The following is a 20,576-nucleotide window of genomic DNA, read 5'->3' on the forward strand; positions in this document are numbered from 1 at the left end:
GGTCACTATCTCCAAAGTCCTCTCCCACAAACAAATCTAACACTTGGTCCGGTTCGTTACCCAGTACCAAGTCCAATGTGGCCCCACCACTTGTCGGCCTATCCACATATTGTGACAGGAAACTCTCCTGCACACACTGTACAGAAACTGCCCAATCCGAACTATTCGACCTATAAAGGCTCCAATCAATGTTTGGAAAGTTAAAGTCACCCACGACAACTACACTGTGACCTCCACACCTATCCATAATCTGTTTTGCAATTTCTTCCTCCACTTCTCTATTGATATTTGGGGGCCTACAGAAAACTCCTAAAAACGTGACCGCTCATTTCCGATTTCCAACTTCAGTCCATATTACCTGAGGAGGCAGATTCCCCTCGAACTGCCTTTCAGCAGCCGCTAAACTATACTTGATTAACAATGCTACTCCTCCTCCTCTTTTACCACCTTCCCTACTCTTACTGAAACATCTATACCCGGAACTTCCAACAACCATTCCTGTCCCTGTTCTAACCGTGTCTCCGTAATAGCCACAACATCGTAGCCCCAAGTCCCAATCCACGCTCCAAGTTCACCTATCTTATTCTGTGTGCTCCTTGCATTGAAGTAGACAAACTTCAGCCCACCTTCCTGTCTGCCTGTACACTCGTGCGACCTTGATACCCTCCTCAGTACCTCACTACACTCAACACTGGCTTCTGGACGACAGCTCGTTTTCCCATCCCCCTGACAAATTAGTTTAAATCCCCTCCGAAGAGCCGTGGCAAATTCCCTCCCAGGATATTGGTGCCCCACTGGTTCAGGTGCAAACCGTCCTGTTTGTACAGGTCTCACCTTCCCCAGAATGTGCTCCAATTATCCATGAAACCCTCCCTCCTACACCATCCCTGTAGCCACGTGTTTATCTGCATTCTCTCCCTATTCCTCAACTTGGTAGCACGTGGCACTGGCAACAAACCAGAGATGACAACATGGTTTGTCCTGACTCTCAGCTTCCACCCTAGCTCCCTAAATTCCTGTTTTAAATCCCAGTCCCTTCTCTTACCAAATCGTTGGTACTGATATGTACCATGAGTTGTGAACTGTTCCCTCTCCCCCTTAAGGATCCTGAAAACACGGTCTGAGAAGTCACGGACTCTGGCACCCGGGAGGCAACATACCATCCATGAGTCTCTTTCGTTGCCACAGAACCTCCTATCTGTCCCTCTAACTTTCGAGTCCCCAATAACTATTGCTCTCCTGCTCCCCTCCCCCCCGCAGCCCCCCTTCCCTTCTGAGCCACAGGGACGGACTCAGTGCTGAAGATCCGGTCACCGCGGCTTACCACTGGTAGATCGTCCCCCTCAACAGTATCCAAAGCAGTAGACTTGTTGCCGAGGGGAAAGACCACAGGGTATCCCTGTACTGATTGCTTCCTCCCAGCCCCTCTCACTGTCACCCATCTATCTTCATTCTTCGGAGTAACTCCATCTCTCCTATCCTCGCGCGAATCCAGCACGGAAAACCACAGGCTGTGAAGTTTGGCGATGGATCAGATTCATTAACAGGCAGGTAGAGGTAGAGAGATCAACGTGGATTGGAAATCAGTGTCTTGTTTTATTGCAGAGATATTGTCTGTGATTCCGGTGTAAAACGTTTCATATATCTGACAGTATTGAACATTGGGTTTTATTGTTACTGCCTGGGTGTTAAACAGCTCCTGTGGGGAGAACAGGAAAGAGAATCTGTCCTGGGGGACATGGACACCCCTTACACAGCCCAGCGGAATTTACTAACATTCATTTCAACACATGGAACATCTGGGAAGTTATTGAATTTGGAATTTCTATCATTCTGAGCGGATTAAATTCTCCTCAGTTTTGGAAAATGCCCTCACCCTCGACAGCACCACGGAGAGTTCTGCCATCATCGTTAAAATGTGAGCGGGGACTTTCGGCAGTCAAATCATGAAGTAATTTTTCACATCAAAGTGTCGGAGATGTGTGGAATTCTCCCTCATCGAGGGATAGATATTGGGAATATTGTGATCTTCCAGGGTATCAAGTTGAGGTGCTCAGTGGAATATACTGACTTTAATTTCAACTCAAGGAAAAGGTGGAAATTTCTTTCATTTTTGGCAACTCGGGGCTCCTGTCCTTGTCAGTAATTAATTCATTGCGGGTGCAGTACGTTTCTGGAATGAGTTGCGATTCTGCGTGAATTCAATTTTTCACTGTTACAGAAGTGCACCGCTGCCACCTGCTGACAAAACTCATTCCACCAAGTAAACGCAAAACAACAGCCAGGATTCATCACTCCCTCCTTTGGCTCCGGGTACTGGGCATGTTCATATCATCAGCAATGTTTCCAAAGGATGGAAGGTGCCCATTGGGCAGGGGTCGGATTCACTTCGAGACAGAGGAGACAGTTTCAAGTGACGCTGGAAATCCTCTGATAACATCGGTCACCAAATGCAATTATGTATTAAAGATAGTCCACCAGTCAGGAATGTGATGGAATACGCTCCACTTTCTTGGTTGAATGCAGCTCCAAAAACACTCCATAATACCATCCAGGACAAAACAGACACTAGACTGGCACCTCATCCACAAACAGTCACTCATCCACCATCGGTGCACCTTCGCAGCAGTGCGTACCATCTACAAGAAGCGCTGCAGAAATTCACCAAGGCTCCTTCAGCAACACCTTCCAATCCCATGACGACTACCATCTTGAAGGACAAGTGCAGCAGACACATGGGAAAACTACCTGCTGGAGGTTCCTCTCCAAATCACTCAACATCCTGACTTGGAAATGCATCGCAGTTCCATCACTTTCACTTGATGGAAATCATATCCTGGAACCCCCTTCCGAACAACACAGGGGTGTACCTCGCCTTCAGGGACTTCAGCCGTTCAAGAAGGCAGCACACGACTTTCTCAAGGGGTATGAGGGATTAAAAATAAGTACTGGTCTAAACAGAGACGTCCACATCCTATTAATCAATTAAAAATATCGGCTGCCAACAGCGGTGGTGGAGGTGGAATCAATAGGTTCTTCCTGACGTGGGGAGAATGTACAGACTCCACACAGACAATGACTTGAGGCCAGAATCGAACCCGGGTCCCTGGCGCTATGAGACAGCAATGCTCACCACTGTATCACCGTGCCGCCATGGTTGAGAGCTTCAAGTTTCCAGGTGTCCAGATTATCAACAACTGGTCCTGGTCCCTCCATGTTGCGCTATGGTTTAGGAAACCCACCAACACCGCTACTTTCTCAGGATGTGAAGGAAATTTGGCACATCTGCTGCAATTCTCAGCAATTTTTACAGATGCACCATAGCACCTTTTCCTGATATATCACAGCTTGGTAGGGCTCCTGCTCTGACCAAGACTGCAAGTAAATACAAAGGGTTGTGAACGTGGCCCAATCCATCGTGCAAACCACCCTCCTATCCATTGACTCTTCCCCTGCCTCAGAAAAGCAGCCAGCATAATTAAGGACCCCAGACATTCTCTCCTCCACCTTTATCTGTCAGGAAACAGATACAAAAGTCTGAGGTCACACACCAACGGACTCAAGAACAGCTTCTTCCCTGCTGCCATCAGACTTTTGAAAGGACTTACCTTATATTAAGTTGCGCTCCACATCCTAGCTATGACTGTAACACTACATTGTGCACTCACTCCTTTCCTTCTCTACGCGCAGTATGCTTTGCCTGTATAGCACACAATAAACAATACTTTTCTTTGTATACTAACACATGTGACAATAATAAATCAAATCAGTATCAAAATCGCTAAAGCAGCCTGTTGGCAAGGGGTTGAGAAAGGTGTATACTCTGCTCGGTTATAACCCGAAAGAACTCCCCAGAAGGAGAGGGTGAATGGGAACAGCAACACTTGAAAGTTCCCTCCCAAGCCACCCATCATCCAGATTTGGAAATATATCAATGTTCCTTCACTGCCCGAGAAGTCAAAATTCTGTAGCTCCCTCCCTAGCAGCGCTGTGGATGTGCGTACACAGAAAGAAGTCTCACAACACCAGCTTAAAGTCCAACAGGTTTATTTGTAGCAAATGCAACAAGCTTTCAGAATAGGCTGTTCCTTCGTCAGGTGGGTGGGAGTTCCACACTGGCGGTTGTACTTACACTGCAGGGACGGCAGCGATAGAGGCGGGGCGTAGAGGGAAGGGGCAGATGGTGAGGGGAATGGGGCGAGGGAGAGGGGGAACGCAATAAAGCGATGGGCGAACGGGGCGAGGGGGATCCCCGGCACTGAGGGACAAGAGATGCAGCCAATCACCTCCAAAGTTCCGCAATCCGGCCTCCCTTCAGATGAGTGACAGGCGCTCCGGCCAATCCTGCTCCCCAATTGGCAACGTCCCTGGAACGATGCGTGTCAGCGGATAAGGCCAATCCGTTTCCGGCTTCCCTGATACCTCGCCTCTCTCAGTCTGAGTGACAGAGGCTCTGGCCAATCGCCCGACATCTTCCGGGACGACCTCCTTTTATGTCAATAAGTCATACTGACCAATCGGCTTCCCTAATGCACGGAAACCCGCCTCTTAATCTGAATGAATTACACAACAACCAATTGATTTACGGACCACGCGGAAACCCGCCTCCCTCATGATGACTGACAGGCAGTTGAACCAATCGCATTTCAGACTCGCCAAAAATCGGTGTTCAGGCGCAGAGCGACAGGGACGCGAACCAATCGCCTTCTAAGCTTCATGAACCCCGCCTCCTCAGTCTCTGTGACCGGAGTCTTCCCGGTGTCAAGAGCACCCACTTCTTCTCTGATTGACAGTTATAGCGACCAATCGACAGTCCCCCCGTGTTAATGACATCCACCTTGACCAATCGGCTTCTCCATTCCCCGGAATCCCGCCTCCCTCGCTCTGACTGATATGAACTCCGGCCAGTCGGCTTCTCCATTCCCCGGAATCCCGCCTCCCTCGCTCTGAGTGACAGGAGCTCCGGCCAATCGGCTTCTCCATTCCCCGGAATCCCGCCTCCCTCACTCAGTGACAGACACAAACAACATGTTGAGTTTCTGCTTCTTGGATTTAATGATGAACTGTGGAATCTTTGAGAAAAACTGTTTCTATTCCAGCGGTTCACAGATTGTTTTGTTTGAAGAATCATTTTACAAATGTAATCATGGAGCCCCCAGTGTAAATTATAATTCTATATAATAACCACAATATGAACAGGTTCCATCAGTTTACAGCTGGCAGGAGGCAGGGAGACGGTGTGAAATTATGGGATGGATCTGTTAGAGACCTTTAATCCCGCAGATTGTCAGCGGCGCCGAGTTTTCCCCGTTGTTATTCCATCCCGGATTGAAGATGGGAAAGATTCTCTCAGTGAAAGTGTGGGTGAAAGTGTGGAGATGGGACATGTTGTCCGCATTGTAAAATGACACCTGTCCACCCTCATAGTCCAGGAAAACCCCGATCTTCCGGGGATTCACACTCGGGGTGAGGGGGGTCTCTGAGGGGGAGGTGAAGGCACAATAATCACTTCCGGAAAACAGCCCCACCATCCACAATCCGGTCTCAGGGGTCAGGTCAATTTCCTCTTTCCTGTTCACAGACTCTCGGGCCACTCCCAGATCCCACTCTGTCTTCTCCCTAACCTCCACCTCCCAGTAATGTCTCCCTGATGTGAATCCCTCTGATCCCAGGACAAAGGGCCAGGAATCAAACCTCTCCGGGGTGTCAGGGAGCGGCTGCCATTCGTCTCCGACTGTCACACTGGTCCGGTCCTCAGACAGGATGAGCCGGGGATTCGCTGTGTTCGGATCCAGAGTCAGAGAGGCTGGAGCTGGGGGAAAGTGAAAATAACACAGTCAGTGATTTAGAGAGAGGGGGTGGGGAGGAGAGAGAGTGTGAGGAGTGAGGAAGAGAGGAGAGAGGTTTGTGAGGGGGAGGGGAGAATGAGGGGGAGGGGAGAATGAGGGAGAGGAGAGAGTGGGAGCATGAATGGGATGGCAACATGGAGCCGGAGGGAGGGGAGAGGAGGGGGAATAGGCCAGAAAGGAGAGGCAGCGAAGAGCGGAGAGAAGATAGTGAGTGACAGAGAGATAGGGAGGGGGGATGAGAGGATAGGTGGAGGGGTGCAGTTGGGAAGAGAGAAAAGAGGCAGGAATGAGAGGGACTGGAGGGAGCCGGAGTGTAAAGAGGGAGATTGAGAGTGGGATGTGGGAGATTCAGAGTGGGATGTTTTGAGTGTGGAAGCAGGAGAGAGAACGGCAGAGCAGATGACAGGGATTGGGATAGTGGGTGAGAAAGAAAGAGCAGAGTGGAGAGAGCGTCTGGAAGGCAGATAGTGAGGGAGGAAGAAATAAACAGACCCTTCCATGTAAAGACAGGATGAGAAATAAAGCAGGAGGGGCAGGGAAGAATGTGAGAGAGTGGGAAAGGGGAGAGAGTCTGAAGAGAAGAGAGTGAGGGCGAGAAGTTTTGCAGAATGATGAGGGAAGGGGATAGGAGGTGAGGTGGAGAGAGATTATGTGTCGATGGGGGAGAATAGGAAGGTGCTGAGAGAGAGTGGGTGAGGAGCAGGGTCAGGGAGCAGGAGGGACAAATGAGTGGCTGGCAGGGAGATGGGATGGTTGTGGGAAATGGGAGAGAGATTGCAGGACAGATTGATTTCCAAGTTAATTAGTGTCACAAGTAGGCTTACATTAACACTGTAATGAAGTTAGTGTGAAAATCCCCGAGTCACCACACTTCGGTGCCTGTTCGGGTACACTGAGGGAGAATTTAGCATCGCAAACCAGCATGTCTTTCGAACTGTGGAAGGAAACCCACGCAGATGTGAGGGAGAACGTGTAGATTCTGCACAGACGTGACCCAAACCAGGAATTGAAAGCAGCTCCCTGGCTCTGTGGGGCAGCAATGCGAACCACTGAGCCACCATGCCACACAAAGTAGGAAGAAGAGACGAATTAAAGAGGGAGAGACAAAGGAAGAATGGGAGGTGAGTGAGAGAGGGAGAAAGGGGAGGGAGAGAATGTAGGTGGAAAGAAGTTAGTGGGGAGAAGGGGGAAGTATGTGAGCAGAGGAGTGCATAAGTGACAGGGAGTGGAAGGAGAGAGAGATAGCAGGGTTGGGGAAGGAGAATTTGAGAGAGGGAAGGCAGGCTGTGAGAAGGAGAGTGGGGGGGTGACGGTCAAGGTTGAGGAGAGAGGGAGAGGGGACTGAGGTAGAGGAGAGAAAGCTGGAGACAGCGGGTGGGAGGTGATTTCTCTGTGAAACATTGTGTAAACGTCACTGTACGGATTGTTCATAATCCGAGTCTGTAAGATATCGCACAAAACCTCAATTCCAAGAACAAAAGAATTCGGAACAGGAGTAGGCCATTCGTCCCTCGAGCCTATTCTGAACAAGATCATGACTGATCTGATTGAATATTGTCAGTGATCTGGCCTCCACTGCTCACTGGGGTAGAGAATTCCAACACAAGTGACCCTCTGATAGAAAACAAAATCTCATTTCTGTATTAAATAGGAGATTGCTAATTTTCAAAATCTGCATTATACAAGACGCCATCGCAAGGGAAACATCCACTCAGCATCAATCCTGTCGAGTCCCCTCAGTGTCTTCTATGTTTCAATAAGATCACCTCTCATTCTCCTAAACTCCAATGGATATCGGCCAAATCTGCTCAGGCTTTCATGATAATATAACTGCCTTCATCCCAGGAATCAGTCTCTAATTCAATGGTCATTTCTTACATTGTGTAAATTAATAATTTGGATAAGGGAAGTGAATGTACTGCTGCTAAATTTGAGATGACACAAAAATAGGTGGGAAGGCAAGTGCTGAGGATGACAGGGTCTACAGAGGGATAAAAAAAATTAGGTGTGTGGGTGAAAGCTTGGCAGATGAAAAGACGTGCCACCATTAAAAGGAGTCCAGAGAAAGTTAATTTGATTGATTCCAAATATGGCAGGATATTTTTAACAATCGAGGCTAGGTAGGTTGGGCCTGTACTCAGTGGAGTTGAGAAGAATGAGAGGTGACCTTATTGATACATACAGGATTCTCAGGGGGCTTGACAGCTTGGATGCTGATAGTTTGTTTCCCCTTAACATAAGAACATAAGAAATAGGAGCAGGAGTAGGCCATCTAGCCCTTCGAGCCTGCCCCGCCATTCAATAAGATCATGGCTGATCTGTCGTGGCTCAGTTCCACATTCCCGCCCTCTCCCCATAACCCTTAATCCCCTCCCTTATCAAAAACCCATCAACCCACGTCTTAAAAATATTTAGCGAGGCAGCCTCCACCACTTCAACAGGCAGAGAATTCCAGAGGTTCACCACCCTTTGAGTGAAGAAGTTCCTCCTCAACTCCGTTCTAAACCACCCCCCCTTTATCTTGAGGCTGTGCCCCCTAGTCCTACTATCCTTTCTGAGCGGGAAGAGTCTCTCCACCTCTATCCTATCCATCCCATTCATCATCTTATATGTCTCAATGAGATCTCCCCTCATTCTTCTAAACTCTAACGAGTACAAGCCTAATTTATTCAGCCTCTCCTCATAGCTCAACACCCTCAACTCCGGAATCAGCCTAGTAAACCTCCTCTGCGCTCCCTCCAAGGCCAAAATCTCCTTGTGCAAGTACGGCGCCCAAAACTGCACACAGTACTCCAGCTGCGGCCTCACCAATGCCCTATACAGCCGCAGCAAGACCTCCCTACTTTTATATTCAATCCCCCCCGCTCTGAGTCCACGACCAAAGGACATATTCTCAGAGCAAAGGCTTATCCATTTAAGACAGAGATGAGGAGGAATTTCTTCTCTCAGAGGTAGTGAATTCTTGGAACTCTTCACGGCAGAGAGGTGTAAAGAGTGGAACATATCTTTGGGGCTGAGAGAGACAGATTTTTAATCAGTAATGGAATCAGGGTTATGGAAATAAGGTGGGAAAATGAAGTTGGAGGATTATCACATCAGACCAGTCCTGATGTCATTGAATGGCAGAGCAGACTCAATGAGCCAAATGGCCTACCTTTGTCTTATGATCTCATGATCTTACGTAAGGAGATCAAAATATTGCACATTCCTCCAAATGCAGCCTCACTAAGTCCCTGTATGCTTGCAGGCACAATTTTTTAAATGTGATTGTCCTGACAAGAAACACTAACATTCCATTGATATTCCTAATTACTTCCTGTAATTGCAGACTAACGTTTTGTGATTTTTACACCAGGACATCCAGATCCCTCTCTACACTAAAGTTCTGAGTTTCTCAGTGCGATATCAGACCAGATCCCAAATTTGTTACAATATTGGATGAGGCTCCATATTTGGTTATGTTCAGAATAGGAACAATCAACATTTTTTTTGGTGCACAGAGCAACTTTGAAATCCCAGTTACTGAAGAAGGGTATAAAGCCATGAGATTCAATAATTTGAAAGAAATACAATAATTTTTGAGACAGCGTCAGGTTGGCAATGCTGCCTCACAGCTCCAGAGACATGGGTTCAATTCCAACCTTGGGTCACTGTCTGTGTTGAGGTTTGCACATTCTCCCTGTGTTTGCATGGGTTTCCTCCGGGTGCTCCCGTTTCCTCCCCACATCAATGATGTGTGGATTAGGTGGATTGGCAATGTTAAATTGCCCCTTTAATTTTTGTGTGTGAGTGTGTGCCCTGTGATGGATTGGTGTCTTAACACCCTGTGCCTGTCGGCATTGTCTCTGACTTGCCAGGACCCTGAATTAGAGTAAGTGGGGAAGTGAGGAATAATTTTTTCTATGAAAGAGTCAACAAAGCAAACAGTTAATACTATATATCTTACACTTGAATAATGAATGAGGTAACCATGAATTAAAAGGAAATCCTAATTACTCACTAAGAGGATAAAGCCATAAGATTCCATAATTTGAAAGAAACACAACACACAGTGGTGCATTGGTTCGGCTGCTACCTCACAGCTCCAGGCACTGGTCTCACGCACACCTCAAACCTCACGTTAGATGACATGACCAAGGCAGAACACACAGACTTTCTCAATAATCTGTCCAAATGTCAATGATCACCATTCATTAAAAACCTTCCATAAATAATGGAGGATCAGGTGACTGGCATTAATGAGGAACAACAAGATGCTTTTATGCTCATAAGAATAGTAGAAATAGAGAAATGAATAAGATTTGAAGTAGATAAATTTGCCCAGACTTGGTGGTCTCTATCTCAGATGCTGAAAGTAGTGACTGTCAAGAAAGTTGATGCATTGGTGGTTATCTTTCAAAATTCTACAGACCCTGCAATTGTTCCTGCAGATTGGAAGGTGCAAATGTAACTCCGATGTTTAAGAAAGAAGGGAGAGAGAATATGGAGAATGAAAAACTTGTTAGCCTGACATTAGTCCGAAGGAAAATGCTAGGATCTGTAACAAATGATGTAATAACTGAACACTGAGAAAATAATGGTGAACTTGGGCACAGTCTGGATTTCTGAAAAAAGATCAGTTTAACAAATTGCATAGGAACAGGCCCTTCGGCCTTCCAATCCTGCACTGACCATGCTGCCCAACTTAACTAAAACCGTCTACCCTTTTGGGGACCATATCCCTCTGTTCCCTCCAATTCATGTACTTGTCAAGACACCCCTTAAAAGTCACTACGGTATCCGCTTCCACTACCTTCCCCGGCAACCCAGTTCCAGGGACCCACTCTCTGAGTAAAAAATTTGTCCACATCAATTTCCATCTGCCATCTCTCCACCCAAGTCTCCAACTGCTGTATCCCCTGATGGTCCTCATCGCTATCCACAAATCCACCAACCTTTTCATCATCCGCAATCTTACTAATCAATCCAGTTACATTTTCCTTCAAATCATTTATATATATTACAAACAGCAAAGATCCCAGTACTGATCCCTAAGGATCACCACTTGTCACAGCCCTCCATTCAGAAACACACCCTTTCATTCCTACGCTCTGTCTTCTTTGACTTTATCCACTTTGCTAGTTCACCTCTGATCCCATGCAGCTTCAGCTTCTGCACCAGTCTGTCATGAGGGACCTTGTCAAAGGCCTTACTGAAGTCCATGTAGACAACATCCACTGCCCTACTCTCATCAGTCATCTTTGTCACTTCCTTGAAAAACTCGTGAGACACGACCTCCCCTTCACAAAACCATGTTGGCTCTCACTAATACGCCCACTTATTTCCAAGTGGGAATATATCCTGTCTCGAAGAATCCTCTCCGATAATTTCCCTACTTCTGAAGTAAGGCTCATCGGATTGGAATTGCCTGGATTATTCTTGCTACCCTTCTTAAACGTAGGAACAACATTAGGTATTCTCCAGTCCTCTGGGACCTTCTCTGTATTCTCAGTGAGGATGCAAAGATTTCTCTCAAGGCCCCAGAAATTTCCTCCCTTGCCTCTCTCAGTATTCTGGGCTATATCCCATCAGGCCCTGGGGATATGGAGGGCATTAGGTATGACGAGAGGTTGGAGAAGCTTGTTTTGTTCTCACTGGAACGATGGAGGTTGAGGGGCGAATTGATAGATTATGAGGGGCATAGACAGAGTTGATATTCAGAAGCTTTCTCCCAAGGTGGAAGAGTCAATTACTAGTGAGCATAAGTTTAAGTTGCGAGGGACAAGGTTTATAGGAGATGTACGAGGCCAGTTATTTTTACACAGAGGGTGATAGGTGTCTGGGACTCTCTGCCGAGAGAGGTGGAAGGAGATACGATAGTGACTTTTAAGGGGAGTCTTGACAAATACATGAATAGGGTGGGAATGGATGGATATGGTTCCCATAAGGGTAGGGGGTTTTAGTTCAGTTGGACAGCATGGCCGATGCAGGCTTGGAGGGCCAATGGGCGTGTTCCTGTGCTGTAATTTTCTTTGTTCTTTGATATGCTGACCTTCATCGCTAGAGGATTTGAGTATTGGAATAGGGGTGTTTTGCTGCCATTGTATAGCACATTGGTGAGGCCACACTGGGGGTACTGCGTGCAGTTTTTGTCTCCTTATCTGAGGAAGGATGTCCTTGCTATCGAGGGAATACAGCAAAGGTTTACCAGGCTGATATCTGGGGTGGCAGGTCTGTCATATGGGGAGAGACTAAGTCAGTTAGGATTATAGTCACTGCAATTTAGAAGGGTGAAAGGGGATCTCATAGAAACTTTAAAATTCTAACAGGGTTAGACAGGATAGATTCATAAAGAATGTTCCAAATCGTGGAGGAGTCTGGATCGAGGGGTCATAGTTTGAGGATAAGGGGTAAACCTCTTAGAACTGAGGTGAGGAGAAATTTTTTCACCCAGAGGGTGGTGAATCTGTGGAATTCACAATAACTGAATGTAGTTGAGGCCAAAATGTTGTGTGATTTCAAAAAGAAATTAGATATAGTTCTTGGGGCTAATGGACCAAGGGATATGGGGAGAACGGGGGATCAGGATATTGAATTTGATGATCCGCCATGATCAAAATAAAAAGCAGAGCATGTTTGAAGGGCCAAATGGCCTACTCCTGCTTGTAATTTCTATGTTAACTAGAGAACTATCTGAAGTGGCAGTTATCTGTCAACCACCTGAAATCAGTTCGTTCATGAGTGTTAATCAGTGCAGCAGGAAGTAAAACTAGCAAGTGACTCACCAGAGAGTCTATAAATAAGACACACCTTTCAAAATGCATGGCCAGTACTAGGTGCATGAGACAGGTGACTGCGATGGAGACTGAGTGAGGGGTGAATGAGGTTCATGTGGGAATGAAATGCACAGGAGAAAGAAATGTGGTTATCATTGGAATTATTCCAAGTTAATTGGGTGAGTAATTTAATTAAATTTAAGTAGATAACATGAGGAACAATGCAAGACAGGTGTTATGTTGCAGTTGAGGAATGTGTGATTTTGGATGTCCAGGTAATCCATGACTAACACACCTACAGAAAGTGTAAGCAGCTGGAGGACTTCCAGATCAGAATTAGTGAGTTAGAGGCTGAACTGCAGACCCTGCACAACGTAAGGGAATGGGAGAAACCCCTGGATAATTTGACCTGGAATATGGTCACACCTCTGAGAATAGGGTCATCTGTATTGGTCAGCAGTGAGTGACAGGAAGATGTGACCGAGAGTGAGACAAGTGAAGGGACTGAGCAGACAGTAATGGAGAAGCCTCAGACTTTGCAGTTGTTGAAAAGATTTGAGGTGCTTATAATCTGTGTGGATGAAAGCAAAGGTTGCAAAGTGAATGAGCAGTCTAACCATGGCACCAGGATATAGGAAGCCTATGAAGTGAGATGACAAACAGGAATGTGGTGGCAGTAGGGGACAATATAGTGTGGAACACAGATACTGATCTCTGCAGCAAAAGCGAGAGCCCAGACAGCTGTGTTGCTTGACCGTACCAGAGTTCTGAGCTGGAGAGGAATTTTCGTTGTAAGTGGGAGGATCCAGTTGACATGGTCTATTTAGGCACCAATGACATAGACACGACAAGCAAAGAAGATTGTCCTGGTCCACTCCTCTAATGGTCAATCAGGGTGATATTGTGGGCTGGGTGGGGACACTGAGGTTGGAGGGAAGTGGTCACACAAGCAGGGATATTTGGGATGTCTGTAAAGGGCATAGTCACCATGAGAGGCTAGGTACCAATTACGGAGCAGAACCTCAAAGGTAATAATCTCTGGATCATTACCTGAGCTACATGTAAACTGGCAGAGGGAAAATGAGATGGCAAAGATGAATGTTCAAAGGCTGGTGTCTGGATCATCCGCATTGGCACCAGTATTGGGGATAGTGGGTTGTTTTCATTTGATTTATTATTGTCACATTTGTACTGTGAAAAATATTGTTTCTTGCAGGCTACACAGATGAAAAGTAGTGTTCATAGAGTACATATGAGAGAAGGAAAGTATAGGATGCTGAATATAGTGTTGCAGTTACAGATAGGATGAAGAGAAAGCTCAGCTTAATATATGATACCACCAATCAAAAGTCTGATGGCAGCAAGGAAGAATCTATTCTTGAGTTGGTTTGTATGTGTTCTCAGACTTTTGTATCTTTTTCCCGACAGAAGAAGTTGGAAGAGAATATGTCCAGGGTGCAGGGGTACATGATTATGCTGGCTGCTTTTCCTGAGGCAGCGAGAAGTGTAGACAGAGTCAATGGATGGGGGGCTGGTTGGTGTGATGGATTAGGCTGCATTCACAACCCTCTGTAGTTACTTGCGGGCTTGGTCAGAGCAGGAGCCATATCGTGCACCTGTAAAAGTTGGTGAGAGTCATGGTGGTCATGCTAAATTTCCTGAGCCTCCTGAGAAAGTAGAGGCACTGTTGATCTTTCTTAACTATAGTATTGGCATGGAGGGACCAGGACAGTGTGTTGGACACCTTGAAACCTGAAGCTCAAGACCATTTCCACTTCCTCCCTGTTTTTGTAGACAGGAGCATGTCCTCCAATACACTTCCTGAAGTTAATGACTCTCGTTCATTTTACAACACTGAGGGAGATTGTCGTCACACCATTTTACCAGATTCTCTATCTCTTTCCTGTCGCCAGTCTCATCAGTATTTGAGATTTGACCCACTATGGGCGTATCATCAGCAAATTTGAATATTGAGCTGGAGGGGAATTTGGCCACATGGTCATAGGTGTATGAGGAGTATAGTAGGGGACTGAGAAAACAGCCTTGTGGAGCACTGGAGTTGAGGATGATCGCAGAGGAGATGCTGTTACCTGTCCTTACTGATTGTGGTCTGTAGAAAAGGAAATCTAGGATCCAGTTGCAAAGGGAGGAGCCAAGCCATAGGCCACGGAGTTTGTAGATGAGTTTTGAAGGAATAATGGTGTTGAAGCCTGAGCTGTCGTCAATAAATAGGAGTCTGACATAGGGGTCCTTTTTCTCTAGGTGTTCCAAGGTTGAGTGTCGGGCCAGGGAGAGGGCATCTGCTGTGGACCTTTTGTGGTGATAGGCCAACTGTCATGGATCCAGGTAATCTGGGAGGCTGGAATTGTTTTGTGCCGTGACAAACCTTTCAAAGCATTCCATAATGATGGATATTAGAACCACCGGACGGTAGTCAAGTTAAAGTTTATTTATTAATCACAAGTAAGGCTTACATTAACACTGCAATGAAGTTACTGTGAAATTCCCCTAGTCGCCACAGTCTGGCACCTGTTCAGGTCAATGCACCTAACCAGCATGTCTTCCAGAATGTGGGAGGAAATGGGAGCACCCGGAGGAAACCCAAGCTAACACAGGGAGAACGTGCAAACTACACACAGACAGTGACGCAAGCTGGGAATCGAACCTAGGTCCCTGGCACTGTGAAGCAGCAGTGCTAAACACTGTGCTACATTGCCGCTCCCCCATGCTGCCTTATTGTTGGGACGGTCTACACCTGAACTGCTAGAATGAGTGTTCCAGCAAACTGCATAACTCGGGAAGTGAAAAGGGCTTCAAACTAAACTCAGAGGGTAAGCCACCTTGAATATATGTGGCAAATCCAGGGGTAGATTCAAGGCAAGAAACAATCATAATAATATGGGAAATGAGGATCATCGAATAGCGGGAATGGACAAAGAGATAAAACCTAAGAATACATCAAAAGTTGAGACTAAATAGTACAAAGATAATAAAAAGATGAAACTAAAGGCTCTGCATCTGAATGCACACAACATTCATAATAAGGTAAACAAAATGATAACACACATTGAAGTAAATGAATATGATCTGATAACTTTACAGAGACATTGCTGCAGGAGGAAAGGATAACATTTAATAACATTCAAGAAGAATAGAAAGTTAGGTAAAGGTGGAGGGGGAGCACTGTTTATCAAGGACCTCATTGTGCAATAGCTGGAGATGATCTTGGTTCAGGAGATCCGGATATAAAATTGGTTTGGAGATGAGGAATAGCCAGGAAAGAAGTCAATAGTGGGAGTGGTCGACAATCCTTGCAACAGTAGCCACAATGTGGATCACAGATAAAGGGACAGTAATAATCATGAGTGATTAATCTGAATATAAACTGGAAAAATCAGGCTGTAATTGTCTGGATGGGGAGTTCACAGAATTCTTTCGGGAAAGTTTCTCATCGCAGAACGTTCTGGAATTAACCAGACAGTAGGTTATATTAGACTTGGCTTTGTGTAATGTGACAGGAATAATTAGTGAAATCAGATGAAGGCCACACTGGGTCACAGCAACTACAATATGACTGAATTTGAAATTCAGTTTGAAAGGGAAAAGAGAGGGTCTTAGATTGGTATCCTAAACTTAAATAGGAGCAACTATCTGGTCATGAAAGCTAAGCTAGTTGTAGTGAACTGGGTCCCCAGGCTTGGGGATATATCGATAGAGAAGGTGTGGCAGATATTTAAGATGATATTTCAGAATATTCAGAATAAACATATTCCTACTATAAAGAAAATCCCCAATGGGAGGACCCACCATCTGTGGTTCACTGAAGAAGTTAAGGAAAGACTCAAATTCATGGAAAAAGCATACAACTGAGCACGGAGGAATGGCAGGTCAGATGACTGAAGAGAATGTAAAGAACAGCAGAGATCAAACCCCACAATAACGTAGCAGCAGCACAATGGGTATCCAGTGTTCCCACACTGAACATAAGGAGAAGTCACATTGTCTGTACAAACTGGAGGCACTTGGCATTCCAGGAGACTCAGTACGATTTTGATCTTTCACTGGATGCTGATGCCTCACCCAGGGAAACAATCTATACAACGGTTTAATCCCTGGTCTTAAAGGGACCATTAGAAACCCCATTGGAAATGATGTAAGGAGTTTATTTGCTCTGTTTCCTGCTTAATGTTTATGCAACAAATAACAGCATTAAAACAGCAAAATTTACCATTATCACAGCGCTGTTCCTGTGATCTTGATGTTGGAAATTGGTTTTCTCATTTTCTACATTCAAACACTGACTGTTCCTCAAAACGATTCCACTGGTTCTAAAGTGTTTAGGCTCACACTGCAGGAATGAAGGGAGCATTTGATGATTTCTCTTACTCCTGCTTGCTGCTCCTTTCTCTCTCTCACCCCTGCTGTTTTTTTTTCATGAGGATTTCTTGTCCCTGTCCCCTCTTCAGGAACAAAAGAACCTTTCCCCACACTCCAAACCACTGAGAAACTGGACAGTGATTTTGTTCTGAAGATCAGCCCTCAGAATGGAGGGCCTCTGAACAAACACACAGAGTGAGCGGTGGGTTTACTGGTTCACTACCTCAATGGAGTCACTCAAAAACTCAACCTCAATCCAAACTGCCCTGTCACCCTCCCTATTCTAGATTGAAAGCTATACCTACCTTGATCTAGACTCTGTGACTGTGTGAAACCTGTGGATGTTTATAACCACCCTTTTATTACGGACCTTGAACATTTCAATAAGATCATCACATTCCCTCCCTTATCCACTGCAGACTCGCACTTTCTGCATCCATCCTCTTGATTAAGGTGTCCAATTCCACCAAACAGAATATCTGCCATTTAACACTTGCTCTCTAATGTCTGTGTTTCATCCTGATAAATGATGATTGAAAAAATGTTTCCCAGAATGACAGACGAGACCAGTCCAGTCTCACGGAGCAATTCCATTTCACATCCTGAGATTGGTGCTCTATTCCGCTGGTTATACAGATCCCTTCACTGCTTTGACACACAGTGCTGATGGCTTCAGACACTTATCCAGAGGAACCTCAGAAAGAGTAATATGAGAATGGGGAGACTGCAGGTATTAACAGCCGGATATGAGTATTTAATCTGGAACCTGGGAGCCTGTTTAGTTTATTCACAACTGGATTTATAATCGAGAAAATCAATATAAGAGATTTACCGGGTTTACTGAAGTTTATCATTTCTCTCCACACTCGGTACTGTAAAAGGCCTTTGTACTTTCCGATAGACAGGGTGGCAGCAGATACTGAGAGTGTGTGATTCTCATCACTAATCCTGTAAATGGTAAAAATGATGCTGTGAATTTGTCTTTGTTGGAAGATTTTAGAAATTATTTAAATGGTCAAGTTTACAGCATTTTTGATGATTGAGAAAATGTACAAAGTGAAATGCTCGTCTCGCTTCTCCAACTGAAAAACGGTTAACTTGGAAATTCGAGGACAGAGAACGGAAACATCCATGTCCTGAAAAAGGTTCAAAACCCGATAACAGACACCACACACTGCAGGAAATGATAAAGACATAGTCTGTCCACTTGCTGTATGATAAACAGTTTGTAGAACAAAGAGAAGACCCCAAAGCTGAATATCCAATTCTGTAATCCCTGGGCCCACAATTCTCCCAGAATGCTGCTCTCCTCCACTTCCGACACCTTAAACATCTCTGATTTCAGTCACTCCCACATTGGGAGCTGGACCTTCAGCTGCCGAGGTCCTGAACTCTGGAATACCTCCCTGATCCCCTCCATTTCTCTAATTCTCTTTCTTCCTTTAAGACACTCTCCACCTCCGTCAAGCAGATTAATATTTCCTCATTATCAATTTACATTAAACTCTGAAGGATATTAATTTACAATAAAGGTTCTATATAAATACAAGTGTTTACTCTTGTGGTTGTTAAAGACATAGAGCCAGTTTGTATTTAGTATAAACTTAGAGTCCATTCCCCCTTTAACGTGAGACTTTCTTAGGTTGTTTAGGCTCCATGCAGGGACATGGGTGACCCACTCCTTGGAAACATGGATCATGTGGCTCTCTCAGGGTCAGTGGGAAGGTCACAGACATGAACAGCCAACATCGGGCAAGTGATCACTTCGGGCCTGGTTGTATTATTTACACTTCCTGGTGATTTATCGTAGAACAGTTAAGTAAGGTGAGTTATCATTAAGTTCTCGTCAGTGTGTATATGCGGAGCTTATCATTTCCTGCAGTGTGTGATGTCTTGGTAACTAATGACTGAACATCTAAAGTTGTGACAACAACCAATAAATAAATAAATAATAACACTTCACTGAGTTTATTTTACCAAACTGCAGAGTTTCAGTAAAGAACATATCCTACCTTCTCTTCTGACAAGCTTCCTCCTGAAAGAAATGAATCAGGAACAGTGAGGATGACAGGAACAGGTTTCAGGAGCAGTTAGACAGGCTGGTGAACTGAGCAGACTCAGAGCAGATGAGATTTCACACGGAAATGTAAAGTGATGCATTTTGGAAGGAAGATTGTGGAGAGTCAAATAAACTGGAATTGAACATCAGTCCTGCTCACAGTCACAGTGACTCTCACATACCGTCCCAGACACACCCACACACACACAACATGGAACTGGAACTGGATTACAATGGGAGTTCCAGGAGTAAATTAAACTCGGGAAACATGAAAATAATCACAAAACAAGTGTGAAAATCAAGAAAACTCATTCTCAGGAGGTTACAGGAATTCTCGGGAATCTGCAGATAGGGTGGGAGCCATTAGTTCCGAGACAACAGGAAAACGGTTCAGGAAGGGACACACAATTCTGTTCAATTCAGTTAGTATTTTTCAGTAAATTCTATATTAATTTCACCATTACCATCAGTGATTTAGTGACTGTCTGAAGTTTCCCTGAACAGAGCTACAATATATTCCCTCACCTTCAGAAATATCAGCTGGTCTTTGTGCTCCATCTGTTTCTGCAACTTTGAGAATTTCTCCTCAATAGAATTTAAATTCTCCTGAATCTCTCGAAGGTTTCTCTCCATTGATTCTAGAATCCTCTCCTCTTCTTCCCTGAGATCTCTGAGTAATCGCTGCTCTTTCTCAGTGAGAATCTGGCGCATTTTAGTGAACTCGGATGTGATGTGGGTCTGCAGACTGCTCGACTGTTCCTACCCAATGAAATGTGAAACATAATTAATGTCCCGTGATAAAGGGAACGAAACTAACCGAGATCCCAGAAAATCAGCACAGGCAGACTTTACCCTAATTTCGGCAATCTTCCCTTTCTGTTTCTCTTCCATTTCTAGAACCGCCGATTTCTTCTCTGTGAGAGAATCGAGGGAAGATTTGAACTGATCCTGGGATTGGGAGAGAAAATCACAGAATGAAAGTGCTGGATGTTGAAAATGTGATAAAACTATCAGGTAAATAATATTCCCCTTTCACCTTGTAGATTTCAACAGCTTCTTTCATGGGCCGGAAGCGGTGCTCTCTGTGTTCCCGCGAATCTCTACAAATCAGACAGATCAATTTCTTGTCAGTTTCACAAAACAGCTTCAGTTCTTCCTGGTGTTCTTCACAGTGAAGTTTACTTTCCTTCTCTTTCGGATTCAGCTTTAATTTTCGAGCTTTCTCGGCCAGATTCGCTAAGGCCCGATTTACCCTGAGGTTTCTTCCCGGAAACTCCTCTCTACATTCCGGGCAGGAGTTTATCTCCTTCTTTTCCCAACACTGGGTGATACAGAAGCGGCAGAAGTTGTGTCCACAGCCCAGTGTTACCGGATCAGTGAAGAAGTCGAGACAAATGGGACAAATTGTCTCCTCGGTCAAACCCTGGAGCTGTTGTCTGGAAGCCATGCTCACACTCAGCACTTCCTGATTGAAACCGCTTTTACTTTCGGTGTTACTGCCGCACATCCTCAGTTCAGCTATTTACTGATGAAGTT

General features: G+C 45.3%; 1 protein-coding gene across 1 annotated transcript; it reads right to left on the minus strand.

Annotated features, from left to right (window-relative positions):
* Positions 1-5,261: 5,261 nt before the first annotated feature.
* Positions 5,262-20,487, minus strand: LOC145335762 (nuclear factor 7, brain-like). Its single transcript, XM_080181487.1, has 6 exons — positions 20,077-20,487; positions 19,893-19,988; positions 19,566-19,799; positions 18,994-19,016; positions 17,814-17,929; positions 5,262-5,812 (listed from the first exon to the last, which is right to left on the minus strand). Exons 1-6 carry the CDS (start codon positions 20,485-20,487, stop codon positions 5,262-5,264), a joined length of 1,431 nt encoding a protein of 476 aa, XP_080037613.1.
* Positions 20,488-20,576: the final 89 nt, after the last annotated feature.

Source organism: Carcharhinus amblyrhynchos, unplaced genomic scaffold (genome assembly GCF_965287045.1).
Source record: "Carcharhinus amblyrhynchos unplaced genomic scaffold, sCarAmb.v2.hapA scaffold_40, whole genome shotgun sequence".
Classification (NCBI taxonomy): Eukaryota; Metazoa; Chordata; class Chondrichthyes; order Carcharhiniformes; family Carcharhinidae; genus Carcharhinus; species Carcharhinus amblyrhynchos.